A 17,225-nucleotide genomic window follows, 5' to 3' on the forward strand; every position below is an offset into this window, starting at 1 on the left:
GGAGTGTTGCTGACTGTCTGCATACTGCCAAACAGCTACTGTTAAGAAAGAACAGAAATAAAGGAAAGTTATTTAGACACCTGCTGAGAATTGAATTGTCTCCTCTTAAAACTTGTGTATTCTTTGGAGAAATGTCTATTTAGTTCTTTCGCCCATTTTTTGATTGGGTCATTTATTTTTCTGGAATTGAGCTGTAGGAGTTGTTTGTATATTTTTGAGATTAGTTGTCTGTCAGTTGCTTCATTTGCTATTATTTTCTCCCATTCTGAAGGCTGTCTTTTCACCTTGCTTATAGTTTCCTTTGTTGTGCAGAAGCTTTTAATTAAGTCCCATTTGTTTATTTTTGCTTTTATTCCCAATATTCTGGGAGGTGGGTCATAGAGGATCCTGCTGTGATATATGTCGCAGAGTGTTTTGCCTATGTTCTCCTCTAGGAGTTTTATAGTTTCTGGTCTTACGTTTAGGTCTTTAATCCATTTTGAGTTTATTTTTGTGTATGGTGTTGGAAAGTGCTCTAATTTCATTCTTTTACGAGTGGTTGACCAGTTTTCCCAGCACCACTTGTTAAAGAGATTGTCTTTAATCCATTGTATATTCTTGCCTCCTTTGTCAAAGATAAGGTGTCCATATGTGCATGGATTTATCTCTGGGCTTTCTATTTTGTTCCATTGATCTATATTTCTGTCTTTGTGCCAGTACAATACTGTCTTGATGACTGTGGCTTTGTAGTAGAGCCTGAAGTCAGGCAGGTTGATTCCTCCAGTTCCATTCTTCTTTCTCAAGATAGTTTTGGCTATTCGAGGTTTTTTGTTTTTCCATACAAATTGTGAAATTATTTGTTCTAGCTCTGTGAAGAATACCGTTGGTAGCTTGATAGGGATTGCATTGAATCTATAAATTGCTTTGGGTAGTATACAGATGGCTAACAAACACATGAAAAGATGCTCAACATCACTCATTATCAGAGAAATGCAAATCAAAACCACTATGAGGTACCATTTCACGCTAGTCAGAATGGCTGCGATCCAAAAGTCTACAAGCAATAAATGCTGGAAAGGGTGTGGAGAAAAGGGAACCCTCTTACACTGTTGATGGGAATGCAAACTAGTACAGCCACTATGGAGAACAGTGTGGAGATTCCTTAAAAAACTGGAAATAGAACTGCCTTATGATCCAGCAATCCCACTGCTGGGCATACATACTGAGGAAACCATAAATGAAAGAGACACATGTACCCCAGTGTTCATCACAGCACTGTTTATAATAGCCAGGACATGGAAGCAACCTAGATGTCCATCAGAAGATGAATGGATAAGAAAGCTGTGGTACATATACACAATGGAGTATTACTCAGCCATTAAAAAGAATACATTTGAATCAGTTCTAATGAGGTGGATGAAACTGGAGCCTATATACTAACGCATACATATGGAATTTAGAAAGATGGTAATGATAACCCTGTATTCGAGACAGCAAAAGAGACACAGATGTATAGAACAGTCTTTTGGACTCTGTGGGAGAGGGAGAGAGTGGGATGATTTGGGAGAATGGCATCAAAATATGTATAATATCATATATGAAACGAGTTGCCAGTCCAGGTTTGATGCACGATAATGGATGCTTGGGGCTGGGTGCACTGGGACGACCCAGAGATATGGTATGGGGAGGGAGGAGGGTTCAGGATGGGGAACACATGTATACCTGTGGTGGATTCATTTCAATATATGGCAAAACCAATACAATATTGTAAAGTTAAAAAACAAAAAAAAACTAGTGTATTGAATCCCTACCCCCACCATGTGATAGTATTTGAAGGTGAGACTTAAAAGTAATTAGATTCAGATGAAGTCATGAGGGTAGGGCCCTCAGGATGGAATTAGTCCTTATAAAAAAAGGAAGAGACATCAGAGCACATTCTCTGGCCTGTACAGAAAAAGTAAGAAAGTAGCTTTCTACAAGCCAGGAAGAGAGTTCTTACCAGAACTCAGGAAGAACTCAGAGCTGGCATCCTGATCTCAGACTTCTAAATTCTAAAATTGTAAGAAAATTAATGTTTGTTGTTTAAGCCACCTAGTCTATGGTATTTTGTACTGACAGCCCCAAAAGACTAATAAAACACCCAAGTTACACAGACATTCAAAGTGACAATTACTGAATATGTCTATAATATATCTACTTGCCAATGCAAGGGCCACAGGAGACAGGGTTTGATCCCTGGATTGAGAAGATCCCCTGAAGGAGAAAATGGCAACCCACTCCAGTATTCTTGCTGGGTTAATCCTGTGGACAGAGAAGTCCGGCAGGCTATAGTCCTGGAGACTTAGTAGAGGAGGATATGACTGAGCACACACACACGCACACACATATTACATATTTTAGAAAATTAAGGAGGCAGTTAAAAATTAATATATACAAACACAGGAACTTTAAACTGCATTAAAAAAAAAAAAAAAGCACAGCCAAAGAAAGAGTCAGTAAGCTTGGAAATGGGCCAATAGAAAACTCCCTAACTGAAGTTCAGGAGTGGGTTGAATGTCATTGACCCAAAAGAGAGATTTAAATTCTAACTCCTAGAACTTGTGAATGTGACCTTATGTGGTAAAAAGGTCTTTGCAGATGTAATTAAGGATAAGATGAGATCACCCTGGATTTAGAGTGGGCTCTAAATCTTTTACTTATAAGAAAAAGGCAAGAGATTTAAGACACAGGGATGAGGGAAAAGGGATATGAGAATGGAAGCAGGGATTAGAATAATGTACCTATATGCTAAAACACAGCAAAAGTTGCAAGCAGCTCCTAGAAGCTGAAAGAGGCAAGCAAAGGTTCTTCCCTAGAGCCTTCAGAAAGAATGCAGCCATGCTGACACCATTATTTTGGACCTCATAGCTGTAAACAAATAAAGTTCTGTTGACTTAACCCACGAAGTTTGTGATAATTTGTCATAGCAGCCCTAGGAAACTAACACACATGCAAAGAGAAAAAAATAGGGGAAAAAAGTCCACAACAATACATCTAAGAACTGTGCAGCAGTAAAGAATTCAGTTGTCAAAGAAGGAGACATAGGAGATGCAGATTCAATTCCTGAGTCAGGAAGATCCCCGGAGAAGGAAATGGCAACCCACTCCAGTATTCTTGCCTGGAAAATTCTGTACACAAAGGAGCCTGGCAGGCTACAGTCCATGGGTTCACAAAAGAGTTGGACACTACTGAGCATGTATGCTGCTGCTGCTGCTAAGTCGCTTCAGTCGTGTCCGACTCTGTGTGACCCCAGAGACGGCAGCCCACCAGGCTCCCCGTCCCGGGGATTCTCCAGGCAAGAACACTGGAGAGGGTTGCCATTTCCTTCTCCAATGCATGAAAGTGAAAAGTGAAAAACGAAAGTGAAGTCGCTCAGTTGTGTCCGACTCTTAGTGATCCCATGGACTGCAGCCCACCAGGCTCCTCCATCCGTGGGATTTTCCAGGCAACAGTACTGGAGTGGGTTGTCATTGCCTTCTCCAACTGAGCATGTATACACGCCATTATATACCTAACTAGAATACCAGAAAGAGAAGAAAGAGAAAATGTAGGAAATAAATATTTAAAATAATACTTAGAATATTATTCTTAGAAACTTCCAAATTTATGACAAACATCAAATCATAAACTTAGGATGCTCAGAGAATGATAAGCAGGATAAATACCAAAAATCTACACCTAGGTACCTCATATTTAAACTGCAAAAACCCTGAGACACATGAAAATCTTGAAAGAAGCCAGGGTGGGAGAGCTTCTTTTCTTTTGATTAATTTTTATTACAGTATAGTAACTTTATAGTTTTGTGTTAGTTTCTACTATACAGCAAAGTGAATCAGCTATATGTATACCCCCATATTTTTGGATTTCCTTCTCATTTAGGTCACCATTGAGCACTGAGAAGAGTTCCCTGACATATACAGGGAACTGTATAACTCGTGAATTATCTCTTTTATATATAGTATCAATAGTGTATGTATGTCAATCCCAATCTCCCAATTCACCCCACCCTCCACCTATCCCCCCTTGGTGTCCATACATTTAGTCTCTAAGTCTCTATTTCTGCAGTTTCTATTTCTGTTTTGCAAATGTGACCATCTATACCATCTTTCTAGATTCCACAGAAGTGTGTTAATATATAGTATTTGGGTTTTCTTTTGACATTCTCTCTATATTACAAGCTGTAGGTCCATCCATGCCTCTACAAGTAATCATTGCAGACTGCTGGTCAGAAATCATACAAACAAGCAAGAACAGAATGGAGTGAAACAGTAAAACTGCTGGGCAAAAAAAGTTAGAATTTGACATCCGGCATCCTGGATTATCCTTAGAAAGGGTAGAATCCTAGCTATTGCAGTCATACAAGGAAAAGAAAAACAGATATACATATTAAAATGGAAGACATAAAAATGTCTTTCTTGGTAGATGACATGATTATCTATGTAAAAGTCTGAAAGAATTAGCAAAAATTCATCCTGGAACTAATAAGCAATTATAACAAGTTTGCAGGATATAGATTAATATAAAAAAGTCAATCAGTTGCTTATATACAAGTGATGAGCAAGTAGAATTTGAAATTGAAAACATGATGTCATTTATAGGTGAGGAAAAACTACAAAACTGATGAGAAAAATCAAAGAAGAACCAAATAAATGGAGCAATATTCCATGTTCATGGATACAAAGACTCAACATTGTCAATATATCAGTTCTTAGTCTGATCGATATATTCACCACAGTCCCAGTCAAAATTCAAGCAAGCTATTTTATGGACATCAGCAAACTGATTCTGAAGTTTATATTGAGAGGCAAAAGATGCAGAAGAGTCAACACAATATTGAAGGAGAAAAACAAAGTCAGAGGACAGATACTGACCAACTTCAAAATGTAATATACAGCTACAGTAATCAAGATAGTATAAAGAATAAATAGATAAATGGAACAAAAAAGAGCTCACAAATAGACCCCACAAATATAATCAACTGATTACTGATAAAGGAGAAAAAGCAATACAATGGACTAAAGACAGTTTTTTAAACAAATGGTGCTGGAACAACTGGATAGTCACCTAAAAAACAGGAATCTAAAGCTTACAATCTTCATAAAAATTTGCTCAAAACAAATCATAGACCTAAATGTGGAACACAAGACTGTAAACCTTCTAAAAGATAAGTTAGAAGGAAACCTAGATGACCATGGGAATGATGACGCTCTTTTAAATATAACACCGAGGCACAATCCATAAAAGAAAAACTGAAAGCTGGATTTATGACTTAAAAACCTTAAAGCTGGATTTGTGCTTTGTGAAAGACAATGTCAAAAGAATTAGAAGACAAGTATAGACTTTGAGAAAATATTTGCAAGACCCTATTGTCCAAAATGTGTCAAGAACTCTTGCCATACAACAATAAGAAAACAAACAACCTGACTGAAAAGTGGACTCACAACTTTAACATATACCTTGTCAAAGAAGATACACCTCTGCACACCTATTCAAATGGCCAAAAGTCAAAACATTGGCAACACCAAGTGCTAATAAGGATGTGGAGGACAGGAATTCTCATTCATTGCTGGTGTACATACAAAACAGTACAGCCAGTCTAAAAGAGAGTTCGGTGGTTTCTTACAAAACTAACGACACTCTTACCATATGATCCAGCTGTCACACTCTGTGGTATTTACCCAAAGCAGTTGGGGAAACTTATGGCCACAGAAAAACTTGCACATACATTTTTTTAGCAGCTTTATTTGTAACTGCCAAAACTTGGGAGCAACATAGTTGTCCTTCCGAGGTGAATGGATAGATAAACTGTGGTACCGTAAATCAATGAAATATTCAGCACTAAAAGGAAATGGGCTATCAAGCTATGAAAAGACATGGAGGAACCTAAAATGCACAACACTAAGCAAAAATATTAATTTGAAAAGATTATGCACTGTATGATTCCAAGCATACGATATTCTGTAAAAGACAAAACTATAAAGGCAGTAAAAACACCAGTGGTTGGCAGGGATTGTAGGGGGCAAGGGATAAAATAAGTAACTTGGTATATCTATTTAGGGCTTCCCTGGTGGCTCAGAGGGTAAAGCGTCTGCCTACAATGCAGGAGACCTGGGTTCGATCCCTGGGTCAGGAAGATCCCCTGGAGAAGGCAATGGCACCCCACTCCAGTACTCTTGCCTGGAGAATCTCATGGACTGAGAAGCCTGGTATGCTACAGTCCATGGGGTCGCAAAGAGTCGGACACAACTGAGCGACTTCATTTTCACTTTCATAGCTCTTTAGAGCTTCCCAGGCGGCACAGTAGTAAAGAATCCACCTGCCATGCAGGAGACACAAGAGACTCAGGTTCAATCCCTGGGTTGGAAAGATCCCTGGAGTAGGAAACAGCAACTTCCTCCAGTATTCTTGCCTGAAAAATTCCATTGAAAGAGGGACTTGGCGGGCTACAGTCTGTGTGGTCACAAGGAGTCATACATGACTGAGCAACTGAGTGCATGTGCACACACGCGTGTGCACACACACACACACTATTTACACACAGCTATTTACCCAGAGTTAGCCAAATAAGATAAGAGGATACAGTCCTCCAAAGTATAAAGTCTGCCCAAGATTTCTAAAACCTGCAAGTTTGGGAGTTCCCAAAACCACACTCAGTGTCCATAATTTGCTAGAAGTGCTCATATAACTCACCAAGAGCTTTCATACTCATGTGTATGGCTTATTACAGGAAAAGGATGTATTATAACCAGTTGTAGGACAGAATCTGGGCCAATTCCAAATGTAAAGCTTTCCTTGTCTTTAGGACGTGTGAGCCTACAGAATTCCTGTGTGCCAACACACAATACTCCATGTGTTGCATACTGCATATTGCAGTCCACGTGGTCCCAAAGAGTTGAACATGGTTGAGCAACTGAACAACATGTCCTGATGACAATGAAGTTCATTCCATCTTCAGTATCCAGATTTTTCACAGGGGCTTCATTATTTAGGCATGATTAGTTGATTGATTTCACAAGTGCCTGAACCAAATCTCATCATCTCTGCCCCATTCCTCAGATCCAGCTAATACCACATAGTCCAAGGGACCCACCACAGCTCACCTCGTAAGTGTAAACTATAAGCTATGAAGTGATGCTCAAAGGACCCTCATTAGTAACAAAGATACTCCTATTATTAGGGAAATTCCCAAGGTTTTAGAGATGACCTCACAGGAGCTGGTAACAGAGGCCAGACTTCTCTTTGAGCAGGGCCAAATTCTTCACTATACACTCTTATTATCAAATCAAGTATTAAAAAGCATTTTTAGAAGTAGAGCAGAAACTCTTGCCATATAAGTAAAGCAGGCACCAGATACTGATTTTAAATATGTATCCACAGAATATCTTCCAAATATAAAATAAATTCGATAGAATTATAATAAGAAACAAAGACTTTCCTTTTCATAGTGGTATCTCAAAAAAACTTGTTTTAATTGTTGATGTGTTAAATGGATAAAGTCAGCAAAGATATAGAATATTTGAATAATAAATTTTAAAATGTTGATCTGTTAGTTACACAGAAAGTTTTACATTGAACAGTTGTAAAATATATAGCATTCTCCAGCATGCATACAATAGTTATAAAACTTTTTTCACAATGGATATTAAAGAAAGTTTCAAAAAATTTTAATGGAGATATCTAGCAGATAATTTTTTTTCTAGCTGCAATTCAGAAACAGACTTGCAGACATAGAAGACAAAATTATGGATACCAAAGGGGAAATTGGGGAGGAGAGATAACTTTGGAGTTTGGGACTCACATATACACACTAGTGAGTGAAGTCGCTCAGCGTGTCTGAGTCTTTGCGACCCCATGGACTGTAGCCCATCAGGCTCCTCCATTCATGCAATTTTCTAGGCAAGAGTACTGGAGTGGGTTGCCATTTCCTTCTCCAGGGGATCTTCCCAACCCAGGAATCGGACCCGCGTCTCCCGCATTACTAGCAGACTCTTTACCGTCTGAGCCACCAGGGAATACACACTATCACGTATGAAATAAATAGCCAACAAGGACCTACTATATAGCAGAGGGAACTTTACTCAACATGCTATAATAACCTAAATAGGAAAAGAATTTGAAAAAAGAATAAATATATGTTTAACTGAGTTACCTTGCTGTACAAGTGAAACTAATACAACATTGTAAATCAAGTACCAGTCAGTCAGTTCAGTCGCTCAGTCGTGTCCGACTCTTTGCGACCCCATGAACCGCAGCACACAAGGCCTCCCTGTCCATCAGCAACTCCCGGAGTTTACCCAAACTCATGTCCATTGAGTCAGTAATGCCATCTAACCATCTCATCCTCTGTCATCCCCTTCTCCTCCTGCCTTCAGTCTTTCCCAGCATCAGGGTCTTTTCAAATGAGTCAGCTCTTTGCATCAGGTGGCCAAAATATTGGAGTTTTACCTTCAACATCAGTCCTTCCATTGAACACTCAGGACTCATCTCCTTTAGGATGGACTAGTTAGATCTCCTTGCAGTCCAAGGGACTCTCAAGAGTCTTCTCCAACACCACAGTTCAAAAGCATCAATTCTTCTGCACTCAGCTTTCTTTATAGTCCAACTCTCACATCCATACATGACTACTGGAAAAAGCATAGCCTTGATTAGATAGACCTTTGTTGACAAAGTAATGTCTCTGCTTTAATATAATGTCTAGGTTGGTCATAACTTTCCTTCCAAGGAGTAAGCGTCTTTTGATTTCATGGGTACAATCACCATCTGGAGTGATTTTGGAGCCCCCAAAAATAAAGTCAGCCACTGTTTCCTCATCTATTTGCCATGAAGTGATGGGACCGGATGCCATGAACTTAGTTTTCTGAATACTGAGCTTTAAGCCAACTTTTTCACTCTCCTCTTTCACTTTCATCAAGAGACTCTTTAGTTCCTCTTCACTTTCTGCCATAAGGGTGATGTCATCTGCATATCTGAGGTTATTGATATTTCTCCTGGCAATCTTAATTCCAGCTTGTGCTTCATCCAGCCCAGCATTTCTCATGATGTACTCTGCATAGAAGTTAAATAAGCAGGGTGACAATATACAGCCTTGATGTACTCCTTTTCCGATTTGGAACCAGGCTGTTGTTCCATGTCCAGTTCCAACTGTTGCTTCCTGAGCTGCATACAGATTTCTCAAGAGGCAGGTCAGGTGGTCTGATACGCCCATCTCTTTAAGAATTTTCCACAGTTTGTTGTGATCCACACAGTCAAAGGCTTTGGCATAGTCAATAAAGCAGAAATAGATGTTTTTCTGGAATTCTCTCACTTTTTCGATGATGCAAGGAATGCTGGCAATTTGACCTCTGGTTCCTCTGCCTTTTCTAAATCCAGCTTGAACATCTGGAAGTTCACTGTTCATGTATTCCTGAAGCCTGGCTTGGAGAATTTTGAGCATTACTTTACTAGCGTGTGAGATAAGTGCAATTGTGCAGTAGTTTGAGCATTCTTTGGCATTGCCTTTCTTTGGGATTGGAATGAAAACTGACGTTTTCCAGTCCTGTGGCCACTGCTGAGTTTTCCAAAATCAAGTATATTCTAATATAAAATAAAAATTAAATTAAAATATGTGTGTGTGTACTGACATACAAATACACTGGAAAACCTAAGATAAGTGTGATGGGGAGGAGTAGTTGTCAAGCTGTTAGCTTTGTATTAATTTCGGATTATTAGAGGATTTCTTGTTCATACCTTGTTTTTCCTCAAAAACATTAATAAACATGAGATATTCATTTTATAAACTGAGGGAACCAAATGTGCAATTATTGCACACAAAAGTAAAGCTTTTAATAATCACAGGTATTAAAGTATTTTCTTGCCTGTCATTACATTTCTTTGTATCTTTTGGCATAAATATTTTAACTGGTTGTGATTCATCACTTATTTTTCTTTCATAGTATCACCTTACAGGTATAAACTTTCTGCTTGTTCCTGTGATACCAGATATAGACAGAAGGACATTAAGCAAGTAACTCTGTGAAGATAGTGTATCCTGGATTTAACATTTACTCCCTTGACAGAATTAATCATGAAATTTAAGCCATTTCTGTGTAATTCTGGTATACAAACAAAGCTACCTACATATTCTCTCATTTACATTTTAAGACCCAATAATAAACTAGAAAATAAAACATTGAATAAAGCAGTATTAAATAGCCATCATGACCCTTCAAAAATATCTCAAAATATATTCTTGAGTGCAAAAGTGTTAAATAAAAATTGTATCTTTTAGTTCATTGAATTTATTAGAAAATCTTTGCTTTTACTTTATGATGGGCAACTGAGTTGAGGATACAATGGTGAGTGAGAGTGAACAGTTTGCGCCCATGCAGACCTTTTCAGCTTAGAAATCAATCCAACGTAACACTCAGTTTAGCCACGCAGAAAATGATGGTACCCTTCTCTTGGGAGATCTGAAAGTACCTGCCTCACATACTACTGTTATTCTCAATGTTTAAAGGGCATCTGAATAAGAGCTTATAAGATATGTAAATGTCCAGCCTTGCCTCCAATGACTTTGATATCATAAATCTGAAAAAGGAAATGGGAGTTTATATTTTAAATAAAAACCTAGATATTTCTGACATAGCTGATCTATGCTCTACAGTTTAGAAAGCATTTGCATTTGTTGTAACCAGCATTTCTGAGTTTTGCAAAAGTAGGAAGAAATTAGACCTGGTTTTGAATTCCTGGAAGCTCCATTTTCCTGCAATGATTATACAATGATTGTAAGATTTAGAAATAAGTAGAATATTCTATAACTTAACATCTAATTTAAACTATTATATCTGAGTTGTTGGTGTATCCAGCTTGTTTTGTGTACCATTCATATGTTAAATCCTAATGCCCAATGTGATTACATTTGTCTGTGGGGCCTTTGGGAGTGATTAAGTCATGAGGGTGGAACTCTCATAAATGGTGTTAGTGCTCTTGTGTAAGAGACCCCAAAGGGCTTTCCTTGCTCCTTCTGCCATGTGAGGACACAGCAAGAAAACTGCTGTCTATAAACCAGGAAGCAGGCCCACACCAGACACCGAATCTACTGACCTTTTGATCTTGGATGTTCTAGCCTTCGGAACAGTGAGAAATAAACATTTGTTGTTTATAAGCCACCCAGTCTGTGGTATTTCATTATAGCATATATGCTATAATGAACATACATAGCAGGACAGACTAAGGCAGTACCTGACACCTTTTGAATGGGGTAGACATCCATTGTTTCTGAGATTAGAGTTGGTTGGTACTACCAGTGAAACTCAATGGACGTGAATCTGAGTAAAGTGGTTGATGGTGAATGATGGGCAGCCTGGTATGCTGCAGTCCATCTGGTTGCAAAGACTCAGACATGATTGAACAATCAATAAAACAATGAAGAATACTGCTGTGTTTTGGGTCTGTCAACTTGAACTCTTTTCAAACCTTTTGGAGTTAGTAAAACTAAAAACGCATCTTGCCGAGCACTTTCATTCTTAATTTTTAAACCCATGTGTATTTTAAGAGAAATTTAATCCATATGTTTCTGATTCACTTTAAATCATCAAAATGTTGTTTTGTAAGAACCATTTGATGTCCAAGATTTTCTGAGCTTTGTAAACCTCTTTTCTTAGAAACAGGGTATTGTGTTTTGCCAGAGGTTTGAGTCCTGGTTGAAATGCCAAAATCAGGTTTCAGTGGGTTCCACAGAAAGCTTCCTCTTTGTTTCAACCAACACAAAACAAAACCAAACCCCAGAAGCCAGCTGACACTATTCTCACTTTATCATGACAAGCTTTTTCTCTTCAATTTAGTTTGTAGGAATGCACCGGAGGGTTTGAAGCTTTGCCTTGTGTTTACGAAGTTTCTCCAATAGGTTGATTATACAAGGCTTCTGTAACCTTGGGGACTGCTCACTTAAAGCTGTTCAGTTATAATGCAAATCCCAAAGCACAGACTTTTGAAATTTAAAAACATATATTCAGACAGAAAAATAAGCAGTTTATATTCAAGAAAGACTCAATTGTTTTCAAAAGGTGTCATTCTATCTTTCCGTTTTTAACTTCTTAATCAATAACAGAAATATATTTAGAAAAGGAGATCATTAACTACAAACTTCTCTATAATTTTTCTTTACAAGTGAAACACGTACTGTCCATACTTGCAAAATGTTATATGTAAGATTCAAAAAAATTTATTTTCAATACTATTTCCACTCAATGATTTCAATGTAAGAACTTTGCAGGCTTTCAAGAAAATTAGTGTATTAAAATTATTTAATAATAAGTTTTAAGTGCTTGTAAAACACATTACATGCTGCATGAGTAATGAAGCACAAATACATATTAAAATAATTAAGGAAAAATTTTTCTTCCAGTCATTTATTAATTGTTTTTTTTTAAGTACTTATAAAATACACCATAAAGTGTTACCCAGGTTTTCAACTTTTGGTTTACAGAACATCCTGCTTCTTGTTTTGGAGACACTCGACAAGGAAAAACCAGGGTCACTTAACTTGTGGTTTGGAGGCCTACTAGTTTTTCAATTTTCCTTCCTTCTTTGGCTGAACTTTTCGATGAAAATGAGACATTAGAGATTGTGAAACCTGAATAGATTTTGCCCTTGAATTTTGCATTTTAGTTACCCTTATAACCTTGACTTTCAAGAAGCTTAATGGATACTGTTAAGGTTTCAACCAATTTTAATTGTTTGGTTTTATGATTTTTCTTTAATTACTATGTAACCTACAGCTCTCTACTATTCATTAAAATGGTTTTACAAATGACTTGAGGCCTGTTGCTTTGACAAATAAAAACCAGGTTTATTATTCTGACTATAATTGAACAATAATTACAATGTTGATTATCTTTTGTTGGGCTTGCTTAATAAAGCCCTAAGTAGTTTAGCGGGATTTATAGCTTCCAGGATTTGAACAAGAGGTCAGAGAGGTCTTTACTTTTTGCCAGCTGACCTTTTGTTTGAGTTTAAATTAACCCAATTTGTGCTGTTTTTTATATCTGCTCTCCAAAGTCAAGCCTGCACAGTACACTATATACATCTCTACAGCTAACTTGTCACTTAAAAAAATTTTTTATGTAAATATATAGGTATTTAAAGATCACACTAACTGCAAACACAGGAATAATCACTCCAAACACAGAAATGTAAATGACAGATGCTAGATTAGCCACTTACTTTATAGACTATCAAACTGCTTTCTGCAAAGTCTTAGAAATATTGGTTGTTGAAGATGTTTCTGTTGAAAGCATTTTTTCTATGCATCATTCTGATATTCTTTTTTTTTTTATTTCTTTTATTTTGAATTCTGTCCTAAGTTCTGTTATCTTACCTAATTCTAACTTATACTGCTTTTTCATCTTTTATTTTTTTTTCTTTTTGTTTGTTTTTTTTTGCTTTTTAAATTTTTTTTTCCACCACAGGTATACATGTGTTCCCCATCCTGAACCCTCCTGATATTCTTAAATAAAACTATAATTAAGTTTGTTTTTACCAAGAATAAATTCATAATAATCATTAAATCTGATCATTACAAGCCAAGACTAAATTAAAAAAAAAAATTCTTGTCCATTTGACATACAGGCTTCCTAGGTAGTGCTAGTGGTAAAGAACCCACTACCAGTGTAAGAGACAAACATACGTTCAGTCTCTGGGTGGGGAAGATCTCCTGGAGAAGGGCATGGCAACCCACTCCAGTATTCTTGCCTAGAGAATCCCATGGACAGAGGAACCTGGAGGGCTGCAATCCATAGGGCTGCAAAGAGTCAGACATGACTGACGTGACTTAGCATGCACAAACACATCTGATATACCTTTACTATTTAGCCTATAGAACAGGAAGAAAGGACATAAAAATTATATTATCTTTACAACTTTTACAAGTAGTTCTAAATTTGTTGACCAATATAGTGAACATCTGTCATGTATGTGGTTTTATAGTAACAAAGGAAACTGCCCCTGATGTCCAGAAGTTTGGGGTCAAGACAAGAATATCATGTAATCCTTTCAGCATTATAAAATTCCTTAGACATTGACCTGAGTGCTTTTTGTTATATTATTAGCTTCATCCTCCTAGGGCAGGGCTTTATGAATATCTATGGCTTTCTGTGGAGAGAAAAGCAATGTTTTATCTAGTTACTATCTTAAAAACTCTATGGCTCTTCTCTGACTGAACAGTACCATTTCATAGTGAGGGGAAATGCTTCTTCAGATGCTTACATCTAGGGTTTCTATTCAAAAATTAGCTACTAATTAGCAAGTCACCTCCAGCTGAGATGTTCGGAACACTGCTTATGTTGTAATGTATGCTCTGATAAATGGTATCATATTTGCTTAGACAGCTTCAGATACAAATATTTTTTACATAGTGTGAGAGAGAAAGAAGTGTGGCTTAAAGTGTTCTGGACTTGGAATCATGTGTTATAGTGTTAGTTTTACTAATTGTAAATGGGAAACTTACCATCCCTAAACTTATGCCCTTATGTGTAAAATGGTGATGACACTTATCTACAAGGTTTTTTAAAATAATTGAACTATAGTTAACTAACAGTGTTATATAAGTTTCAGGTTAACAATATTTTTGTAGATTCTGCTTCATTTAAAGCTATTACAAAATAATGGCTATATTTCTCTGGGCTATATGATATATCCTCGTTGCTTATTTATTTTATACATAATAGCTTGTATCTCTTAATCCCCTATTCCTATTTTGCCCCTCTCCCTTTCTCTCTGTTTGTTTATCATGAAGATTAAGTAAGATTAAATAGTTGAAAGCTCAAGGCACAATGTCTACCGCACAGAAAGCAATCATTAAACATTAACTGGAGCAGAAGCGAATGCAAAGCATCTACCACTCCTTTCAGCTACAAGCATCATACAGTCAGCTGTTTCCTGGAATATCAAAACAGGAAAGACAAAATGTAATCTGAAATGCAAAAGTAGGAAGCCAAGAGATACCTGGAGTAACAGGAAAATTTAGCCTTAGAATACAAAATGAAGCAGAGAAAAACCTAACAGAGTTTTGTCAAGAGAATGCACTGGTCATAGCAAACACCCTCTTCCAACAACACAAGATAAGACTCTACACATGGACATCACCAGATGGTCAATCAGATTGATTATATTCTTTGCAGCCAAAGATGGAGAAGCTCTACACATTCATAAAAACAAGACTGGGAGTTGACTGTGGCTCAGATCATGAACCCCTTATTGCAAAATTCAGACCTAATTGGAGAAAGCAGAGAAAACCACTGGGCCATTCAGGTATAACCTAAAAGTCCCTTATGATTATACAGTGGAAGTGACAAATAGATTCAAAGGATTAGATCTGATAGAGTGCCTGAAGAACTATGGACAGAGATTCATAACATTGTAGAGGAGGCAGTGATCAAAACCGTCTCCAAGAAAAAGAACTGCAAAAAGGCAAAATGGTTGCCTGAGGAGGCCTTACCAATAACTGAGAAAAGAAGAAAAGCAAAAGGCAAAGGAGAAAAGGAAAGATATACCCATCTAAATGCAAAGTTCCAAAGAATAACAAGGAGTGTTAAGAAAGATTTCCTGGCTAAACGCCCGGGTGGAGGAGGGCTGGCTCTCGCTCTCCAAAGCGCGCTATGCCATGGGTGCCAAGTCAGTAGGGCCCCTGCAGTATGCGTCCCACATGGAGCCCCAGGTCCGCGTCGGCACCAGCGAGGCTCAGGACGGACTCCAGAAGTTCTGGATGGTGAGAGCCGGCACCCAGACTCCAGAGGAGGTGGGATCCCGCGAGGCAGCTCTGCACAGGCGCAAGGGTCTCCCAAGGACCCCAGAGCCAGACTCCTCCCCAGCTCCCCAGAACCCTTTGAAATGGTTTGGAATCCTGGTTCCTCACAGTCTGCGACAAGCTCAAGCCAGCTTCCGGGAGGGTCTGCAGCTGGCTGCGGACATGGCCAGCCTTCAGAGCCGCATCACCTGGGGTCGAAGCCAGCTCCAGGAACTCCAGGAGAAACTCAAGCAGCTAGAACCCAGGGCTCCCTGACCTGTCACCACAGAAGCAAGGCAGTGGGAACAGCTATTCTTCGATGTGGCTCCCTTATCAGCCCTTCCTCCTTCACAGATTGCCCGCCACCCCAACTAGCTCCTGCTCCTTAATACTTCTCTGGTCTGCATGTTTCCAACTTTGTTAGGTGGGAAAGTCTGAAGAGGCAAACTGCATAATGTTCAAGGTTACTACTGTGAAACCACTTGTAAACTCACATTGTCCCAGGACACATCCATGTGGAGCAGTCACAAAGCTGTTAGGTTAGTTCATATTATTGAACAATAACAACTTCACGCATCAATTAGCTGTGGTTTTTCATTACTGGATGAAATACTACACAGCTAGTGGCAGGGAAGGACAAGAAGTAGGTGCTTCAGTTTCTCCAGATCCTTAAAACTGACTTTGATGGGGGGCAAAAAACATACATAGCTACACAGATCAGGACAGAATGATTCTGCGTTGATAGAAAAACACACGTATCTGAGTAGATGGGAAATGCTTAGCAGGTTTTAAGCCAGAAAGTAAAAAGGATCTGACCTAAATTTTCAAGGGAACTCTTTCAAAAGACCATTCAGGTTTTTAAAAGACTGCCTTTCAAGAATGAGTCTTTTAATTTGTTGAGGGGCCAGAAACTCTGTGTCCTGGCTTTATTTTTCTATGGGCTTGTTGATATTTTTAGCAGTTTCTAGGAGCTTATGGGGGATGTTAGTTTTTTGTTTATAATATGAGCTGTAGTTTTTGTGTTTTAACTTCACTTATGGTGGTTTTTTTTTTTTTTTAACTTTTTATTATAAAACACATTGCATTAAACTGCACAGAACAGTTGAATAGTGTAATGAGTAAGGTGAAAGCTCTCTCAGCTCTTGTGTTTAAATCAAGTTTCTTAGAACAGTTGAAATTATCAGGTAGCTATTTTATGATTTCTGGCTTTGGGATTGCAGTTGATGGGATAATAGAATTCTCCAGGGTTTTCCTCAAGAACTTTTGTATTCAAGTGAAGTATAGGGTGAGTCCTGCACTCAACTTCTTCTTTTCTACCATAGTTCATACAGTGGACCATCCTTAGCGCTGATTTGAAATGCCACCCTTTTCTTTTGATTAATCCCAGTGTTGTATACCCCTACCATATTTTGGCATTTCCATTTTTTTCATTGATCTTAATGGA

General features: G+C 38.0%; 1 protein-coding gene across 1 annotated transcript; it reads left to right on the forward strand.

Annotated features, from left to right (window-relative positions):
* Positions 1-15,577: 15,577 nt before the first annotated feature.
* Positions 15,578-16,531, forward strand: LOC133233617 (coiled-coil domain-containing protein 115-like; the record flags this gene model as incomplete). The annotated part of the gene is made up of 1 exon (XM_061393581.1): positions 15,578-16,531. A coding segment is annotated over one exon (480 nt), but the record flags the coding sequence as incomplete, so codon positions are not given.
* Between the last annotated feature and the right edge of the window lie 694 nt (positions 16,532-17,225).

The sequence above is a fragment of the Bos javanicus genome, chromosome 20 (genome assembly GCF_032452875.1).
Source record: "Bos javanicus breed banteng chromosome 20, ARS-OSU_banteng_1.0, whole genome shotgun sequence".
Lineage (NCBI taxonomy): Eukaryota > Metazoa > Chordata > Mammalia > Artiodactyla > Bovidae > Bos > Bos javanicus.